Below are 16840 nucleotides of genomic sequence, written 5' to 3'. Positions count from 1 at the left end.
AAGAGAAAGAGAGACAGGGAAAGAGAAAGAGAGACAGGGAAAGAGAAAGAGAGACAGGGAAAGAGAAAGAGAGACAGGGAAAGAGAAAGAGAGACAGGGAAAGAGAAAGAGAGACAGGGAAAGAGAAAGGGAGAGACGGGGAAAGAGAAAGAGAGACAGGGAAAGAGAAAGAGAGAGACGGAAAGAAAGGGAGAGACAGGGAAAGAAAGGGAGAGACAGGGAAAGAAAGGGAGAGACAGGGAAAGAAAGGGAGAGACAGGGAAAGAAAGGGAGAGACAGGGAAAGAAAGGGAGAGACAGGGAAAGAAAGGGAGAGACAGGGAAAGAAAGGGAGAGACAGGGAAAGAAAGGGAGAGACAGGGAAAGAAAGGGAGAGACAGGGAAAGAAAGGGAGAGACAGGGAAAGAAAGGGAGAGACAGGGAAAGAAAGGGAGAGACAGGGAAAGAGAGAGGTGGGGGGGAAGAGAGAGAGAGGGAAAAAGAGAGAGAGAGAAAGACAGGGAAAGAAAGAGAGCCGGGGAAAGAGAGAGACAGGGAAAAGAGAGAGAAAGAGAAACAGGGAAAGGGAAAGAGAAAGAGAGAGAGACAGGGAAAGAGACATACACACAGAGAGACATGCAGATAATATAAAAGAGAGAGTATGTTCTGGGATCCTGCACAATAAAAACAGAATTCGACTTAAACTAGGAGCAGGAAACTATTGACACTGGGCAGGTCTCTCAGACGCAGCTTAACGCAGGTCTCACAGATCCCCTGCAAGCTGTCTTAAGTCCAGGGGCATCTCCATGCATACCCCATATAGGGGGCAGCGACAGATGGGCGAAGGTGGGGGGGGTGAGATTTCACCGTGGAACCAACCTGGAAATCGGAAGCATGTATTTTTCTTCATCTTTCAATTTGTTAAACTCCCACCACCCCCACCCCACAAAACAAAGGGGAGAACTATAAGAGCCCGGTTGGTGTTGGGTGGGGGGGGTTGGAGTGGGGGGAGGGTGGTGGATGAGGGTGGGACGTGCTTTACTCCTCCTTCCGCCGAATGGCAGCTTCCGCTCTCTGCTCCCAGTGGCAGCTGTCGTCTGCCTTTAGTGCATTGAGGTGAGCAATACTATTGCAAAGGTCACTGTCCCTCTTTAAGGCACTTGGCGATAGGGCGGGAGGCTGTGGCTCCTCCTCACTCTTCGGGCTCCCGTTCAGCTGGGCCTGGCCGTCGCTGGCGCCAGGTGCTCGGCTCTCCGTGGGCAACGCAGGCGCTGCTTCTTCCTCCTCCTCCTCCTCCTCCTCCACCACCTCCTCCACCACCTCCACCTCCTCCTCCTCCTCCAGTGGGGGACTCTGGGGGCCCAGAGCCCCCGGAGACTCGGTTGGCGCGGATGACCTGCTGGCCACGGGGTTCTGCTGTGCGTTTCGGCGACAGGGATGGAAGAAACAGACAAGACACACACACACACAACTCGATTACTTGCTGCTGCTCAAGAAAATGCCAAGGCGGGCCCTTCCCGCTAAATTCCAGCTGCACCCCTCCCCTCCACCCCCTCCCGCAACCTCTAGTGTTAAACCGGCGCAGGTAGCGAGCTCGGCGTTACCTGGCTGCTGTCGCTGGTGGCCGCCACGGTCCTTGTGCTGGTCCCCCGGGCTCCTCTGCCAGCCAGTGCGGAGTCCTTCACTTGCCTGGCGGGTGTGGAAGAGACAAACACAGTCCAAGGTCAGCTTCGGACGAGGGAGAGAGACTCCGTCACTGCTATTAAAACGTCCTAGCTATCTCAGCACCGACAGCAACCCCCACCCCCACCCCCCAGCACAACCGGCTGACCATTAAGTTTGACGATTTCAATAAATCACTCAGACTGTAGAATCACACACCCCGGGAGGAGGCCATTCAGCCCATCGTGCCTGTCCAATCTATCCAGCTAATCCCACCCTCCCTCCCTGCTCTTTTCCCCCCAAAACCCTGCAAACTTTTCCCCTTCAGTTCCCCCTTTGAGCGTGAATCTGCTTCCGCCGCCCTTTCAGGCAGCGCCTTCCAGATCACAACAACTCGCGGTGCCAAAAAAATTCTCTTCATCTCCCCCCTCTGGTTCTTTTACCGATTCTCTTCAATCTGTGTCCCCACCTCTGGTTACCGACCCTCCTGCCACTGGAAACAGTTTCTTCTTATTCACTCGATCCAAACCCCCTCGTGATTTTGCAAGCCTCGATTAAATCTCCCCCCCCCTTCACCGTCTCTGCTCTAAGGAGAACAGTCCCAGCCTCTCCAGGTGATCTGAAGTCCCCTCATCCCTGGAACCGTTCTCGTAAATCCCCTCTGCGCTCTCTCCAAAGGGCTTACGCCTTTGCTAAGGTGCGGAGCCCAGAGCTGGACACGATACTGAAGCCGTTTTTCAAGGTTTATTAAGCGTCATGTCCTTGCTCTGCCAGAGCCTCTTTCTTTCATGGGGCGTGGGTGTCGCAGGCAAGACCAGCATTTGCTTTCATCTGCAAATCCCCTTGAATTGAGTGGCTCGCTAGGGTCAGTTCAGAGTCGACCACATGGCTGTGGGGTCTGCAGCCACGTGTAGGCCAGACCGGGTAAGGACGGCAGATTTCCTTCCCTCAAGGACATTAGTGAACCAGATGGGGTTTTTAATAAACAATCGGCGGTGGTTTCACAGGTACCATGACCGAAACTGGCTTTTAATTCCAGATTTTATTAGTCGAATTTAAATTCCACCAGCTGCCGTGATGGGATTTGAACCCATATCCGCAGAGAATTAGTCCGGGCCTCTGGGTTACTAGTCCAGTGACACAAGCACTAAGCCACCATCTACGTCAACCTGCCGCCAGGCCCCTTCCCTGTAAAATTCCCAAACCCGGAAACAAGTCACTAAGGAGGGGGGATAGTGCAAGAAAGGCAGGATTTCACAATGTGGTGGATCACTCGCCCCCAGCGAGAGAGCGAGCGCGCCCACCCACCCCAGCCCGGGCGCAGCACCTACCCTCTCCCGTGTCCTCCGACGCAGACGACCTGTAGATTGAGCGAACCCCGGCCTCGTGCCGGCCGGCTCCCGGCCCACTGCCCCACCACCATGCCGGCAATCTCCAGCTTCCCTCCCTGATGCGGGATCTGCTGGATACCTGGAGGAGGAGGAGGAAGAGAACAAGGTCACCCCAAAAAAAAAACAGTTTTTAAAAAAAATATATATTCTTCCACAGGATGTGGGCATTCGCTGGAAGGGTCGGCGTTTGCTGCCCGTCCCTAATTGCCCCTTGAACTGAGTGTCTGGCTAGGGCCACTTCAGAGGGGCAGTTAAGAGTCGACCACATTGCCCGTGGACCTGGAGTCACGTGTAGGCCAGACCGGGTAAGGAGGGCAGATTCCCTTCCCTAAAGGACGTTTGTGAACCAGATGGGTTTTTACGACAATCGATGATAGTTAATCATGGATTAGGAGGAGTAGGCCACTCGGCCCCTCGAGCCTGCTCCACATTTGATAAGATCATGGCTGATCTGATTGTAACCTCCCACCTACCACGGTAACCTTTCACCCCCCCTTTGCTTATCAATAATCTATCTACCTCGGCCTTAAAGTATTCAAAGACTCTGCTTCCACCGCCTTTTTGAGGAAGAGAGTTCCAAAGACTCATGACCCTCTGAGAAAAAAAATTCTCCTCATCTCTAATCTTAAACGGGCGACCCCTTATTTTTAAACAGTGGCCCCTAGTTCTAGATTCTCCCACAAGTGTAAACAGTCTCTCCACATCCACCCTGTCAAGACCCCCTCAGGATCTTAAAAGGTTTGAATCAAGTCGCCTCTCACTCTTCTAAACTCCAGCGTTCCAGATTTATTAATTGAATTTAAATTCCACCAACGGCCGTGGTGGGATTTGTACCCGGGCCAGTAGCTTGGGCCTCTGGATCACCAGCCCAGTGACATTACCACCACATCACATCTCCCGCTTTACCCTGGGCGATCCTGACAGGCCGGACCTGACTCCGGCTGTACCTCGCAACTAGAGGCTGTGAGGGAGCTGGGGAGAGGGGGGGATTTGGAGGAAAGCAATGGGAAGGGACAGTGGGGCAGGTGTGGAATGGTAATGTAGTTTCCCCCCCACCCTGAAACGATCAGACAGTCTCTCTCACAGAACAAAAGCCCTGCGTCTCACGATGAGGTGGGGGACCTAAAGAGATGGATGTGACAGCCCGCTGGGATGACTGAATTCAGTTCCAGGCATTGCAGCCCCGGGAGGGATAGATCAGCCATGGAGGGGGTGGAATCACGCATTCACCAATGTGACACTGAGGCCAAAGGATTAAATTACAAGAGTAGGTCACACAGACTAGGTTAGTGTTCCAAACTTAATTAGATGATTAAGGGGTGATCAAATCAAGGGGTTTAAGATGATTAAAGGATACTAAAGAGTCGATAGAGAGAAACTACTTCCTCTGGTGGTGGTGGGGTGGGGTGGTGTTAGGGTGGGGGGGGTGGGGAGTCCACAGCAAGCGGGCAGAACCTTAAAACGAGAGCCAGGTCATTCAGGGGTGATGTCAGGAAGCACTTCTTCACACAAAGGGGGGTGGAAGTCAGTGATACAACAGTGCGGCACTCCTTCAGTACTGACCCTCCGACAGCGCGGCGCTGTCTCAGCACTGACCCTCCGACAGCACGGCGCTCCCTCAGCACTAACCCTCCCACAGTGCGGCGTTCCCTTAGTACTGACCCTCCCACAGTGCGGCGCTCCCTCAGCACTGACCCTCCCACAGTGCGGCGCTCCTCAATACTGACCCTCCGACTGCGCGGCGCTGTCTCAGCACTGACCCTCCAACAGCGCGGCGCTCCCTCAGCGCTGACCCTCCCACAGCGCGGCGCTCCCTCAGTGCTGACCCTCCGACAGTGCGGCACTCCCTCAGCACTGACCCTCCGACAGTGCGGCGCTCCCTCAGCGCTGACCCTCCCACAGCGCGGCGCTCCCTCAGTGCTGACCCTCCGACAGCGCGGCGTTCCCTCAGCACTGACCCTCCGACAGTACTGAAGGAGTGCTGCACTGCCACCGGGAAGAGACCTGTGTGAGGAGTTTTTTGCAACGGGCACTCGAACACACGACCTTCTAACTCAGAGGCAAGAGTGAGTTCACCCACTGAGGCCTGAAGTCTTGCAAGTTTCTGCAGGTGGGATTGATGGGTCGCAGAAACGTCCCGGTAGCTTTGCACCACGTGGTCCCTCTCGTCACTCACCAGCGAAACTCCTGCCCCTGCCCTGAGGGGGTGGAACTGGCCCGAATGGCCGGCCGTACATCGGCATGGGGTAGAACGGCGCCATCATAGGTGGTACAAAAGCCGGCGGCGGCATTGATGGGGGCAGCATGGGCTGGCGGCTAAGATTCAGCCCTTCCAGGATGCTCTGTCTCATCTTCTCCACTTTGGCTACCTGGTCTGCCTGCACGGTGGGTAGGGTGGTGAGCCAGGGACAGAGGGGTAAAAAGAAACAAAAGATCAGCCTGGAGTATTACAAAGAGTTCAACTTCACGGCACAAAGGCACGCGTGTGGACAGAAAGAGCAAACAGACACGACTTTTAGCACAATATTAATCACTCTCCCCAGCCGTTGACCAAATCCGAAAGAGGGTTAGAGGGCAGGTGGTCACCACACCAAGGCTAAGCCTCCATTTTAAAGTCAGACATTTTGTCCTTGTGTTTAAAATACCCGGTCAATTCAAAATTTATACTTCGAAAGCAAAGTCTGGGACAATTTGGGAAGTGCAGAACTAGGTTGTTTCGAGCAGTGGTGGCTCGGCCTGCAGTCCAGGACTGGGAAATGGGGTTCTGAGGCACCACAGCACCACCAGTGGCTGGAGGGTGTAATTACAATGTGACATGTTTACAGAGGAAAATTTCATTGTAAGGAAAGAGAAATACATACAACCTAGGAGCAGGAGTATGCCACTCGGCCCTTCAAGCCTGCTCTGCCATTCAATAAGACCATAGCTGATCTGCCTACCCCGGATAACCTTTCACCCCCTTGTAAATCAAGAATCTATCAAGCTCTGCTTTAAAAATACTCAAAGACTCTGCTTCCACCGCCTTTTGAGGAAGAGAGTTCCAAAGACCCATGACCCTCAGAAAATATTTCTCTTTATCTCTTGTCTTAAATGAGCGACCCCTTATTTTTACACAGTGACCCCCCCCCCCCAGCTCTAGATTCTCCCACAAAAGGAAACATTCTCTCCACATCCACCCCGTCAAGACCCGCTCAGGGTCTCAAGGGTTTGAATCAAGTCGCCTCTTACTCTTCTAAACTCCAACGGATACAAGCCCAGCCTGTCCAACCTTTCCTCAGAAGACAACCCGCCCATTCCAGCTATTAGCCTAGCAAACCTCTGAACCGCTTCTGACACTTTTACATCCTTCCTTAAATAAGGAGACCAGTAGTGTCCACAGTACTCCAGACGTGGTCTCACCAGTGCCCTGTACAACTGAAGCATAACCTCCTAACTTTTGTATTCAATTCCACTCGCAATAAATGACAGCATTCTATTAGCTTTGCTTATGACTTGCTGTACCTGCATGTGGAACCTATCTTTTTGTCCACTTTCCCCATTATAACAGGAAAGTTATTTAAGGCGGGACGTGCTTGCAGCCTCTTTTTCTAACACGTTGATCGCGGTAATCCCATCGCGGGCAACCCTTGTGAAGAGCAGAAGCGCGTACCTGACCGTCACAGAGGTCAATGAGAGGGGCCTTCTCGCGAGTGGCCCGGACCAGCTTGCTGTGCAGGAGCTTCCCGTCAAAGTAGATCCAGGGGCAGCAGTGCTCCCAGGGAATGGGCTGTCCGCACGCATCGTTGGCGAAGAGCGCGGTGTCAACGCCGCTCATGAACAGGGCAGCGAGTTGGATTCCGCGGGCGTCCAGTTTGTCAATCTTGAGGAGGAAAATTTGAAAGGAAAAAAAAAAATGGTGCCACGGGTTAGAAACACCCATTCAGATCTTTTTATCCCCCCCCACCCCACTCCTGCCCGACTCCCCATTCCTGGCTTCTGAAAGCAGATAGGCTCCCTCATTTCTCAACGTACGGTTCACACAGGCAGGACAGGCTATTCAACCATGGCTGTGTACGATCCTGTCCTGGCCTAATATTGGTTAGGCCAACATGAGTACTTACCGCTGACAATTCTGGTCTCTATACTGTTAAAAAAGGAGCACAGGGGCATTGGAGATTGTGCAAACCCTATCATGGAAAAGTGAACATATTGAGGCTCTTTTCCCTAGAAACAGAGGTAACATGATAGAGTTCATCGAGGCTATGCAAGGGTTCGAGTGGGGCAAATGTAGAAATGATGTTTCCCTCTGGTGGTGGAACAGTCTAAAATGCAGAGCTGCAAATGTAAAAAAAATCCTTAGAATGGGGAATTCAGGAGAGAGGAATGTGGAGCTGTTACTCTGTACTGACCCTCCGACAGTGTGGTGTTCCCTCAGTACTGACCCTCAAACAGTGCTGAACTCCCTCATCACTGACCCTCCAACAGTGTGGCGCTCCCTCATCACTGACCCTCCGACAACGCGGCGCTCCCTCAGCACTGACCCTCCGACAGCGCGGCGCTCCCTCAGCACTGACCCTCCGACAGTGCGGCGCTCCCTCAGCACTGACCCTCCGACAGCGCGGTGCTCCCTCAGCACTGACCCTCCGACAGCGCGGCGCTCCCTCAGCACTGACCCTCCGACAGTGCGGCGCTCCCTCAGCACTGACCCTCCGACAGCGCGGCGCTCCCTCAGCACTGACCCTCCGACAGCGCGGCGCTCCCTCAGTACTACACTTGCGAATGTTGACATGTATTGTGGGCCCATGTCGCTGCAGTTGGACTGGAACTCGCAACCTTCTGACACTATCTGACACGCTCCACTAAGTTCCCCCTTGGCTCTTTCTGGACACGACACAAGTGGGGAATCTGACAATCGACGCCCCCGTAGTCACTCATACCTTCAGCTCCTGCAGCTGGTCTGGTTCGTAGAGTTTCGAGGAGACAGCCTGCGCCAGGAAGGCGTCCAGCTCATATCTGTGCAAGATCCTGCTGCCCGGCCACTGCATCATGTACCTGCAAACGGAGACAGAGCGCCACTGTGACTGAGAGGCACACCAGGTCCTAGCGGGGGGCAAGGCCCCAGAATTCAGCGCCCCGCCAAGTCAGGAAAGAGTTGGTGTTAGATGGGATTAGTGAATATAAAGCAAGGAGTCACTAATAAATCTAAGAGGGTATTCTGGAGAAACATGTTTAACCCAGAGAACAGCAAGAACATGGAGTGATTGAAGTGACGATGCATTTAAGGGGAAGCTGGATAAACACAGGTGAGAAAGGATTAGAAGAATTATGGTGATGGGACAAGATGAGGTAGAATTAGAGAATGATTCCACATAGGAAGAGGCCATTTTTACCCCTCCTCCAAATCCCTTTCAAAAGTTACTATTGAATCTGCTTCCACCAGCCATTAAGTCAGTGACTTCCAGATCACAACCTGAAACGTAAAGCGTTTCCGTTCCTTATCTGCCCCTCCGGATCTTTTGTTAATTCTCTTCAATCTGTGCCTCTCTGATTACCGACCTTCCTGTCAGTAGAAACAGTTTCTCCTTACTCTACAGATATAACATTCATGATTTTGAACGCCTCTGTTAAATCTCCCCTTAACCTTCACCGCTGTCAACTACGAGGAGGGCGGTGTAGAGCTTCAAAAGGGCATAGATAAGTTGGCGGAATGGTGGCAGATGGCGTTCAAGGCGGAGAATTGTGAAATGATTCGTTTTGGTAGGAAGAACATGGAGAGACAATGTAAAATAGAATAGGGGATACAATTCTAAAGGGGATGCAGGAGCAGAGGGAGCTGGGTGTATATGTGTGTATGTCATTAAAGGTGACAGGGCAGGCGGAGAGAGCGGTTAATAAAGCATACAGTATCCTGGGCTTTATTAATAGGGGCATAGAGTACAAGAGCAAGGAGGTTCAGTTGAAGTTGTCTAAGACCCTAATTCGGCTGCAGCTGCAGTGTGTCCAGTTCTGGGTGCCGCACTTTAGGAAGAATGTATAGGCATCAGAGTGAGTGCAGAAAAGATTCACGTGAATGGTTCCAGAGCTGAAGAACTTCAGTTATAAAGATAGGTTGGAGAAGTTGGGGCTGTTTTCCTCGGAGAAGAGGCCTAGAGGAGATTTGATCGAGATGTTCAAAATCATAAGGGGTTCTGGACAGGAGTACATAGAGAGAAACTGTTTCCATGCGTGAAAGGATCGAGAACGAGAGGGACACAGATTTAAAGTAACGAGTAAAAGAAGCAATAATGATACAAGGAGAAACTTTTTCACACGGCGAGTGGTTAGGGTCTGGAATGCTCTGAATGAACGAGTCAGGGCTGGACTGCAACTCAACTGGAGCAAAGGCAGAAACCTGCTGTTGCAAGCAGTAATTAATCACCGGAAACCTCCAACCTCCATTCCTTCAGTGAGCCAAAATTGAATCATTAGGCCTGTTTCCAGCTACCATCTTGAAAGACTCTAGAGTAGTCGTGAATTTTGGACTTTTTGAAAACCTAAGTGAAGCATAAGTGCATGCTACCTCTTTCGTAATCAACTTTCCCTATGTCACGTTCTTGGGTGCTGTTGCAGCCACATGTCAGGTGTTGAGAAATAAATGTTTATTCTTTCTTTTTTCAAACAAATATTTATTCTTTTTTTAAACTAACGAGAAAGTCCATCTCGTATCTGTTCTAGAGAGTCACAGCCTTCAAGGTGTTAAAACATTTCTTCTTTAAAACACATCTGGTTGCTGTTAGTCGAGAGGTGGAAAAAAGGGGGAACCATCCCAGCATCTCTCCCTCGTCTATAACATGGGCTATGGGGGAAAGGCAGGGGGATGGCACAAGATGAACTGCCCCATCAGAGGGCCAGCGCAGACATGGCAGGCTGAATGGCCTCCTTCTGTGCTGTAACTATTCTAAGTTTCTACGAGAGTGTGGTGGAGACAGGTTCAATTGAGGCTTTAAAGAGGGAGTTGGACCCCTACCTGAAATGGAAGAGTGTGCAGGGTTATGGGGAGAAGACAGGGAAATGGAACTAGGTGAGTTGCTCATTCGGAGAGCCGGTGCTACCACGATGGGCCAAATGGCCTCCTTCTGTGCTGTAACTATTCTGCGACGCCAGCCACTTGCCGGGCCACACCTCGAGCACGGCTTAGCTGCTTGGGACCCACACCCAGCAAATGAACATTACCCTCCTTGAGAGTGTGTTTCACACCAGGCAGCTCGCTTCATTGCAAACAGTTACTTGTGAGATACCAGGGCCTGCCCGTCGGTCACAGTCACATCGCTCGGCGGGCACAGTCTCCAGAACCAGAGAGAGGGGCCCACAGGTTGACACACCTCAATAAAATTCTGAGCCAACGATTCTGAGGGGTACATGAAGCCCAAAAGTGACCCGAGCTCGAAGGTTTCATAACTAACAGCTCTGATTGTATACGCCACAAAAATCTTCCTTCCCTCCCCCACCCCCCCACTAGCCAAAGAACAATTAAAGACTGGAAGCGCCCTCCAGAAAACTTAAACCTCCATTCCCTCTAGGGACTCTTATCTAAAATCTGTTGAACATTTCTAACTAATGCGACCATCGACCACATTCGTTGTGCACTGTCTGTGAGAATTCCCAAGTGGAGAACGACAGAGAGAATTATTGGAAGTTTATGGCACAGAAAGAGGCCACTCAGCCCAATGCCACTTTCCAGCATTTGGTCCCTGAGCCCTGCCGGTTCCGGCACTGGAGGTGCATGTCCAGACATCTTTTATATGGGGTTGAGGGTTTCTGCCTTGACTACCCTTTCAGACAGTGAGCTCCAGACCCACACAACACCTCTTGGTTTAAAAAACACATTCCTCATCTTCCCTCTAATCTTTCTACCAATCACTTTAAATCTATGCCCACTAGTCACTGACCTCTCTGCTAAAGTAAATAGGCCCTTCCCATTCACTCTATCCAGGACCCTCACAATTTTGTACACCTCAATCAAATCTCCCCTCAGCCTCCCCTGTTCCAAGGAGAACAACCACAGCCTATCCAATCTTTCCTCATCGCTGCAATTTTCCAGTCCTGGCAACATCCCCTTAAATCTCCTCTGTACCCTCTCTAATGGAATGACATCCTTTCTGGAATGAGGTGAGCAGAACTGCACACAGTACTCACATTGTGGCCTAACTGGTGTTTCATATAGTTCCAGCATAACCTCCCTGACTCTAATAAAGGAAAGGATTCTTTATCGTTTCTTAGCCCGCTTATCGACCTGTCCTGCTACCTTCAGTGACCCAAATCCATAATCCAGGTTTTGTGCCTAGAATTGGGGACACACACTCAGGGCACGAGCGTGCATGGACTCAGGGAATCCCCTGGCAATTAACAGGACAGGAATACATGCCCGAGCCTTTTCTGCCCTACCTGGTTCACACCAGGCAAGATCAATAAAAGCTGGGAACCAACACTGGGATCGGTCCCACTAACTTACTGCCAGGGATCAACATTGGGATCGATCCCATTAACTTACTGCCTGGATCAACACTGGGATCGATCCCACTAACTTATTGCCAGGGATCAACACTGGGATCGGTTCCAATAACTTACTGCCAGGGATCAACACTGGGATCGGTCCCACTAACTTACTGCCAGGGATCAACACTGGGATCGGTCCCACTAACTTACTGCCGGGTATCAACACTGGGATCGGTCCCACTAACCTACTGCCAGGGATCAACATTGGGATCAGTCCCAGTAACCTGACCCCACTGCCCTGGCCCAATACCAGAACACCGCACGCCCCCACCTGCCCCCAACCAGCCCCCCTCCCCGTACCGCCACCACTCCCTGGACACTCACCGTAAGACACAGCAGAGGAGCAGCAGGTGGGTGGGGACGTTGGCCGGGTTCAGCATCCCAGGGGTGTCTGACTTCATGCAGGCAAGGAAGGCCCTCATCCGCCGGTTCTTGTCCTCCACTGCCTTGCCAAGCCACAGCTTCTTCAGGTTGGGACAGGTCCACTCCCTGAAGGTCAGCCCCGTCACCAACTCGGGCGTCTGGGGGGACTTGCCCTTGTAGGCTGACCACTCCTTGATAATGACCGGGGGAACTAACAGGAGAGAGAGAGAGAGAGAGAGAGAGAGAAAGAAAGAGAGGGAGAGACAAACAGAAAGGAGATGGATACCCTGCAAATAGTGGGAAACGTAAGTCCATACGCATTGACTATTGCCGATAGCCGGATTTTTCCTTTATTCTTTCATGGAACGTGGGTGTCACTGACAAGGTCAGCATTTACTGCCCTTCCCTAATTGCCCCTTGAGCTGAGTGGCTTGCTAGGGCCACTTCAGAGGGGCAGTTAAGAGTCGACCACATTGCTGTGGGGTCTGGAGTCACATGTAGGCCAGACCGGGTAAGGACGGCAGATTTCCTTCCCTAAAGGGGGTGAACCAGATGGGGTTTTAACAATAATGGATAGTTTCCGGGTCGTCTTTACTGAGACTCGCTTTATATTCCAGATTCCAGCAATGTGGTTGCCTCTTAACTGCCCCCTGCAATGGCCTATCAGTTCAAGGGCAATTAGGGACGGGCAAAAATGCTGACTTCACGTGTCCCACGGAAGAATAAAGGAGAAATGTTTTATTAATTGAACTTAAATTTCACCAGCTGGCTGTGGTGGGATTCGAGCCCAGGTCCCCAGAGCATTAGCCCGGGCCTCTGGATCACTGGTCCAGCAACATCACCACTACGCCATCGCCTCCGCACACTCATCCTCTATGAGCCCTGGGTGACCAAATCGGCACAGGCGGTGGTAACCTGCTAAAAGCTCCTTAGGACAGGGCCGACACTGAAGCGGATCCGAGAGTAAGGCATGTGAAGCAGCCTAGTGTCGACTGTTAACACAGAGGGAAGGGAGGAGGCCATTCAGCCCCACGAGCCAGCTCCGTCATTCCGCTCGGGTCAAAGAGACATGGGCTCGGGAGAGGAGGCGGATTAGAGATGAGCGAATGCATGCACTTGGAAAGCATCACACGGACGTAGGGGGTGAAAGATTTTCATTCCCAAAGCACCGTTTACTCCTCAGGGCATTCCAAAGCACTTCTCCGCCCAATGCAGTGTGCTTTTTGAAGTGTAGTCACTGTTGTATATATTATTATTATATTGTAAGTATATTATCTAAATGGTGAGAGATTGCAGAGCTCTGAGACGCAGAGGGATCTGGGTGTCCTAGTGCATGAATCTTAAAAGGTTAGTATGCGGGTACAACAAGTCATCGGGAGCGCTAATAAAATGTTATCGTTTATTAAGGGGAATTAAATATAGAAGTAGAGAGGTTATGATTCAGTTATACAAGGCACTGATGAGACTACATCTGGAGTACTGTGTACAGTAATGGTCTCCTTATTTAAGGGAGGATGTAAATGTGCTAGAAGCAATTCAGAGAAGATTTATTGGACTAATAACTGGAATGGGAGGGTTGTCTTATGAGGGAAGATTGGACAGGCTAGGCTTGTGTCCACTGGAGTTTAGAAGAGTAAGAGGTGACTTGATTGAAATATACAAGATCCTGAGGGGTCTTGACAGGGTGGATGTGGAGAGGATGTTTCCTCTTGTGGGAGAATCTAGACCCAGGGGTCACTGTTTACAAAATAAGCAGTTACCCATTTAAGACAGAGATAGGGAGAAATGTTTTCTCAGAGGGTCGCGAGTCTTTGGAACTCTCTTCCTCAAAAGGTAGTGGAAGCAGGGTCTATGGAGCACCCACAACCCTCTGGGGTGGAGAATTCCAAAGATTCACAACCCTTTGAGTGAAGTAATTTCTCCTCATCTCAGTCCTAAGTTATTGACCCCTTATCCTGAGACTGTGCCCCCGCGTTTTAGACTCCCCCGACCAGTGGAAACAACCTCTCAGCGTCCACCCTGTCAAACCCCTTCAGGGTCTCACATGTTTTAATGAGGTCGCCTCTCAATCTTCTAAATTCCAGGGAACACAGACACAATTTACTCAGCCTCTCTTCATCGGACAACACCTTCATCTCATCTGCTGCTCAATGCTAACAGTACCTTCCACGGGAATCCTCCTCCTCATGGCCAAACGCTCAGCTCTCCTCTGGGTCTCGGACAGACTGAAGAGCACGCCATAGATGTACTGCCTGGCTGACCTGTACAGCAAGGTGGCAGGGGGCAAGTCATTGTTGGCCTCGTCCTCGATGCAGACTGGGAGCTTCAACTCGCCCTGGGAGTTGGGGGGGGTGGGGAGGAATAAAAATCACACAAATGAATTTGCGAAGGAAAAACAGTGCATCCATTCACACCGACAGGAACAATCCCTGAAGCCACTTAATTCTTCCCATGGAAAAGCAAAGTACAGGAATCAAGGGTCACCATAGTCGCACAGCTCAGAGAGATTATGTGTTCAAGCCCCATGATAGGCTTCAGCTCATAATCCCAGGCTGACACTCGGAGGGCTTGTGCCAAGGGAGCGCTGCGCAGCCGGAGGGTCAGTGCCGAGGGAGCACCGCGCCGCGCCACCAGAGGGTTGGTGCTGAGGGAGCGCCGCGCTGCCAGAGGGTCGGTGCCTAGGGAGCGCCGCGCCACCTGAGGGTCAGTGCCGAGGGAGCACCGCACCGCCGGAGGGTCAGTGCCGAGGGAGCGCCGCACCGGAAGGTCAGTGCTGAGGAAACGCCGCACCGCCGGAGGATCGGTGCCGAGGGAGCGCCACACCAGAAGGTCAGTGCTGAGGGAGCGCCACACCGGAGGGTCAGTGCTGAGGGAGTGCTGCACTGTCAGAGGGTTGATGCCGAGGGAGAGCTGACTTTTAGAGGAGATATTAAACAGAGGCTCTTATCTGCCCTCTCAGTTGAGTGTTAAAGATTCCACAACCACGAATCAAAGAAGTGAAGTGTCAGCTCTCCCTGGTCTCCTGGGTCCACCCTCTCTTCAAATTCATTAGCACTTTGTGACCTATTTACCCCTGCCCCCCTCACAGTATTGGTCACAGTCCAGTAAGGAGGCAAACAAGTAGTTGCCTTTCTAACACATCGTGGCTGAGGTCAGTCATTTCAACAGGTCAAGCTCAAGAAGCTCGACACCGTCCAGGACAAAGCAGCCCCGTTTGATCTGCACCCCATCCACAAACATTCACTCCCTCCACCACCGACGCACAGGGGCAGCAGTGTGTGTACCATCTACAAGATGCACTGCAGCAACTCGCCAAGGCTCCTTCGACAGCACCGTCCAAACCCACAACCTCTACCATCTAGAAGGACAAGAGCAGCAGACACATGGGAAATTCCTTGACCAAACAACTGAACCTCATTTCACCTCAAACCTCAACTCAGCTATCAAACTTAAAATCAATAAATGCACCTTTAAAGAAACACGCACACACATTTTTACAGATTAACTGTGGACTACATGGTATGAGTTTTCTATCCTCCTCAACCACAGTTTACAGTTTATCCTCCAGTTTACAACAAGTGTTAACTATCAGTCGCTACTCGATGTCGAGAAGTGTGACAAACAAAGCCAGCCACTTCACGCTGTCTTCCCCGGGTCTGCAGCCAGGAACTTACAAGCATCTGCAAACTCTGAGCCCGTACAGCAATTGAACTCTCAATGACCTCAGAATCAAACTACCAGATGGCACACCATTAGGGAACACCGCAGGCAACACCAGAGGAGATCGACTGATACTAGCTGAGATGCCTTTAAGGGAGGGATTGCTTCATATGTGCATACGATCATACAGCAAAGGAGACTGCCCATTGAGTCTGTGTCATCTCTTTGAAAGAACTATCCAATTGGACTCACTCGTCCCCGGATCCCCACACCCTCCTGCTGTGCAGTTTTCCGGTTCAAATGTCTATTCGAATCCCCTTCTGAAAGTTACTATTGAACCTGCATCCACTGCTCTTTCAGAGAGTACATTCCAGAGCATAACTCTCATTCTTACCGATGGAAACATTTTCTTCTCCCTATCCACATCATTAAAAACCATGATTATCAACGCCACTATTAAGTCTCCCCTTAACCGTCTCTGCTGTAAGAGCAATCCCAGTTTCCACGTCTCTTGAGGGTTTCTGTGATCGCAGTGCGGACACGCGCTCCTTCTCGGTCAGATTGGCGCTGGCACTTACCATTGTCAGTACTTGATAGATGTAAGGGTACATGAGACCCTTCCTGTGTCTGTGGTCTGCCACGCGTAGGACCTCCGGGGCGACGAGGGGCAGTGGCGGGGTGGTGATGTCCATGTGGTTCCTGGTTTGCATGGAGAGCAATGATGGGATGTGTGCAGTGGGGTTGACAGGGGCGGCGGCCACATCCTGTGCCACGGGAGCTGAAGGCTGCCGGCTCCCTGCTCTGGCATCCGATACCCCCTGCACCAAATGAAGAATCGTACAAATTTTACAGCATGAAAGGAGGCCATTCTGCCCATTGTGCCTGTGTCAGGCCTTTGACAGAGCTATCCAATTAATCCCATCTTCCTCCTCTCTCTGTTCCTTCCCCACAGGCCTGAAAATATTATTTTTCAAGTACTTATCCATTTCCCCCTTTCGAGCATTCCTATTGAATCTGCTTCCACTGCCCTTTCAGGCAGCCTGTCCCAGGTCACAACAACTCACTGTGTCAAAAAAAATTCTCATCTTCCCCTCTGATTAAATATAAAACTCGGCACTAATACTTTTCTAGATAATAGGTTTATCTGCAGAATGCAGCACTACCTATGACTGATCCCTACCTGCTAACCCAGTGTTCCACAAGTCTCCCTTTATAAGTGCTCTAGGTACTAAATTAAATCCTCTCTGCACCTTCTCGAGGACCTTTGTTAAT

At 51.3% G+C, this 16840-nt stretch overlaps 1 protein-coding gene across 2 annotated transcripts in view; it reads right to left on the bottom strand.

Annotated features, from left to right (window-relative positions):
* Positions 1-524: 524 nt before the first annotated feature.
* The window catches only part of fam120c (family with sequence similarity 120 member C), a 49182-nt gene continuing 32866 nt past the window's right edge, over positions 525-16840 (bottom strand). Inside the window, exons 9-17 of one of the 2 annotated variants that reach the window (XM_078534897.1) lie at positions 16147-16386; positions 14072-14243; positions 11870-12119; positions 7948-8062; positions 6681-6890; positions 5208-5409; positions 2972-3110; positions 1583-1667; positions 525-1394 (exon numbers count right to left, since the gene is read on the bottom strand). In XM_078534897.1, the coding sequence (XP_078391023.1) occupies positions 1017-1394; positions 1583-1667; positions 2972-3110; positions 5208-5409; positions 6681-6890; positions 7948-8062; positions 11870-12119; positions 14072-14243; positions 16147-16386 (1791 nt within the window). In that variant the 3' untranslated portion in view covers positions 525-1016. The remainder of the gene's footprint in view (positions 1395-1582; positions 1668-2971; positions 3111-5207; positions 5410-6680; positions 6891-7947; positions 8063-11869; positions 12120-14071; positions 14244-16146; positions 16387-16840) is intronic. The other variant, XM_078534898.1, reaches the window with a different exon arrangement.

Source organism: Cetorhinus maximus, unplaced genomic scaffold, assembly GCF_964194155.1.
Source record: "Cetorhinus maximus unplaced genomic scaffold, sCetMax3.hap1.1 HAP1_SCAFFOLD_138, whole genome shotgun sequence".
Taxonomy (NCBI): domain Eukaryota; kingdom Metazoa; phylum Chordata; class Chondrichthyes; order Lamniformes; family Cetorhinidae; genus Cetorhinus; species Cetorhinus maximus.
The sequence above is the reverse complement of the archived record's forward strand: the minus strand, read 5'-3'. Positions and strand labels throughout refer to the sequence as shown.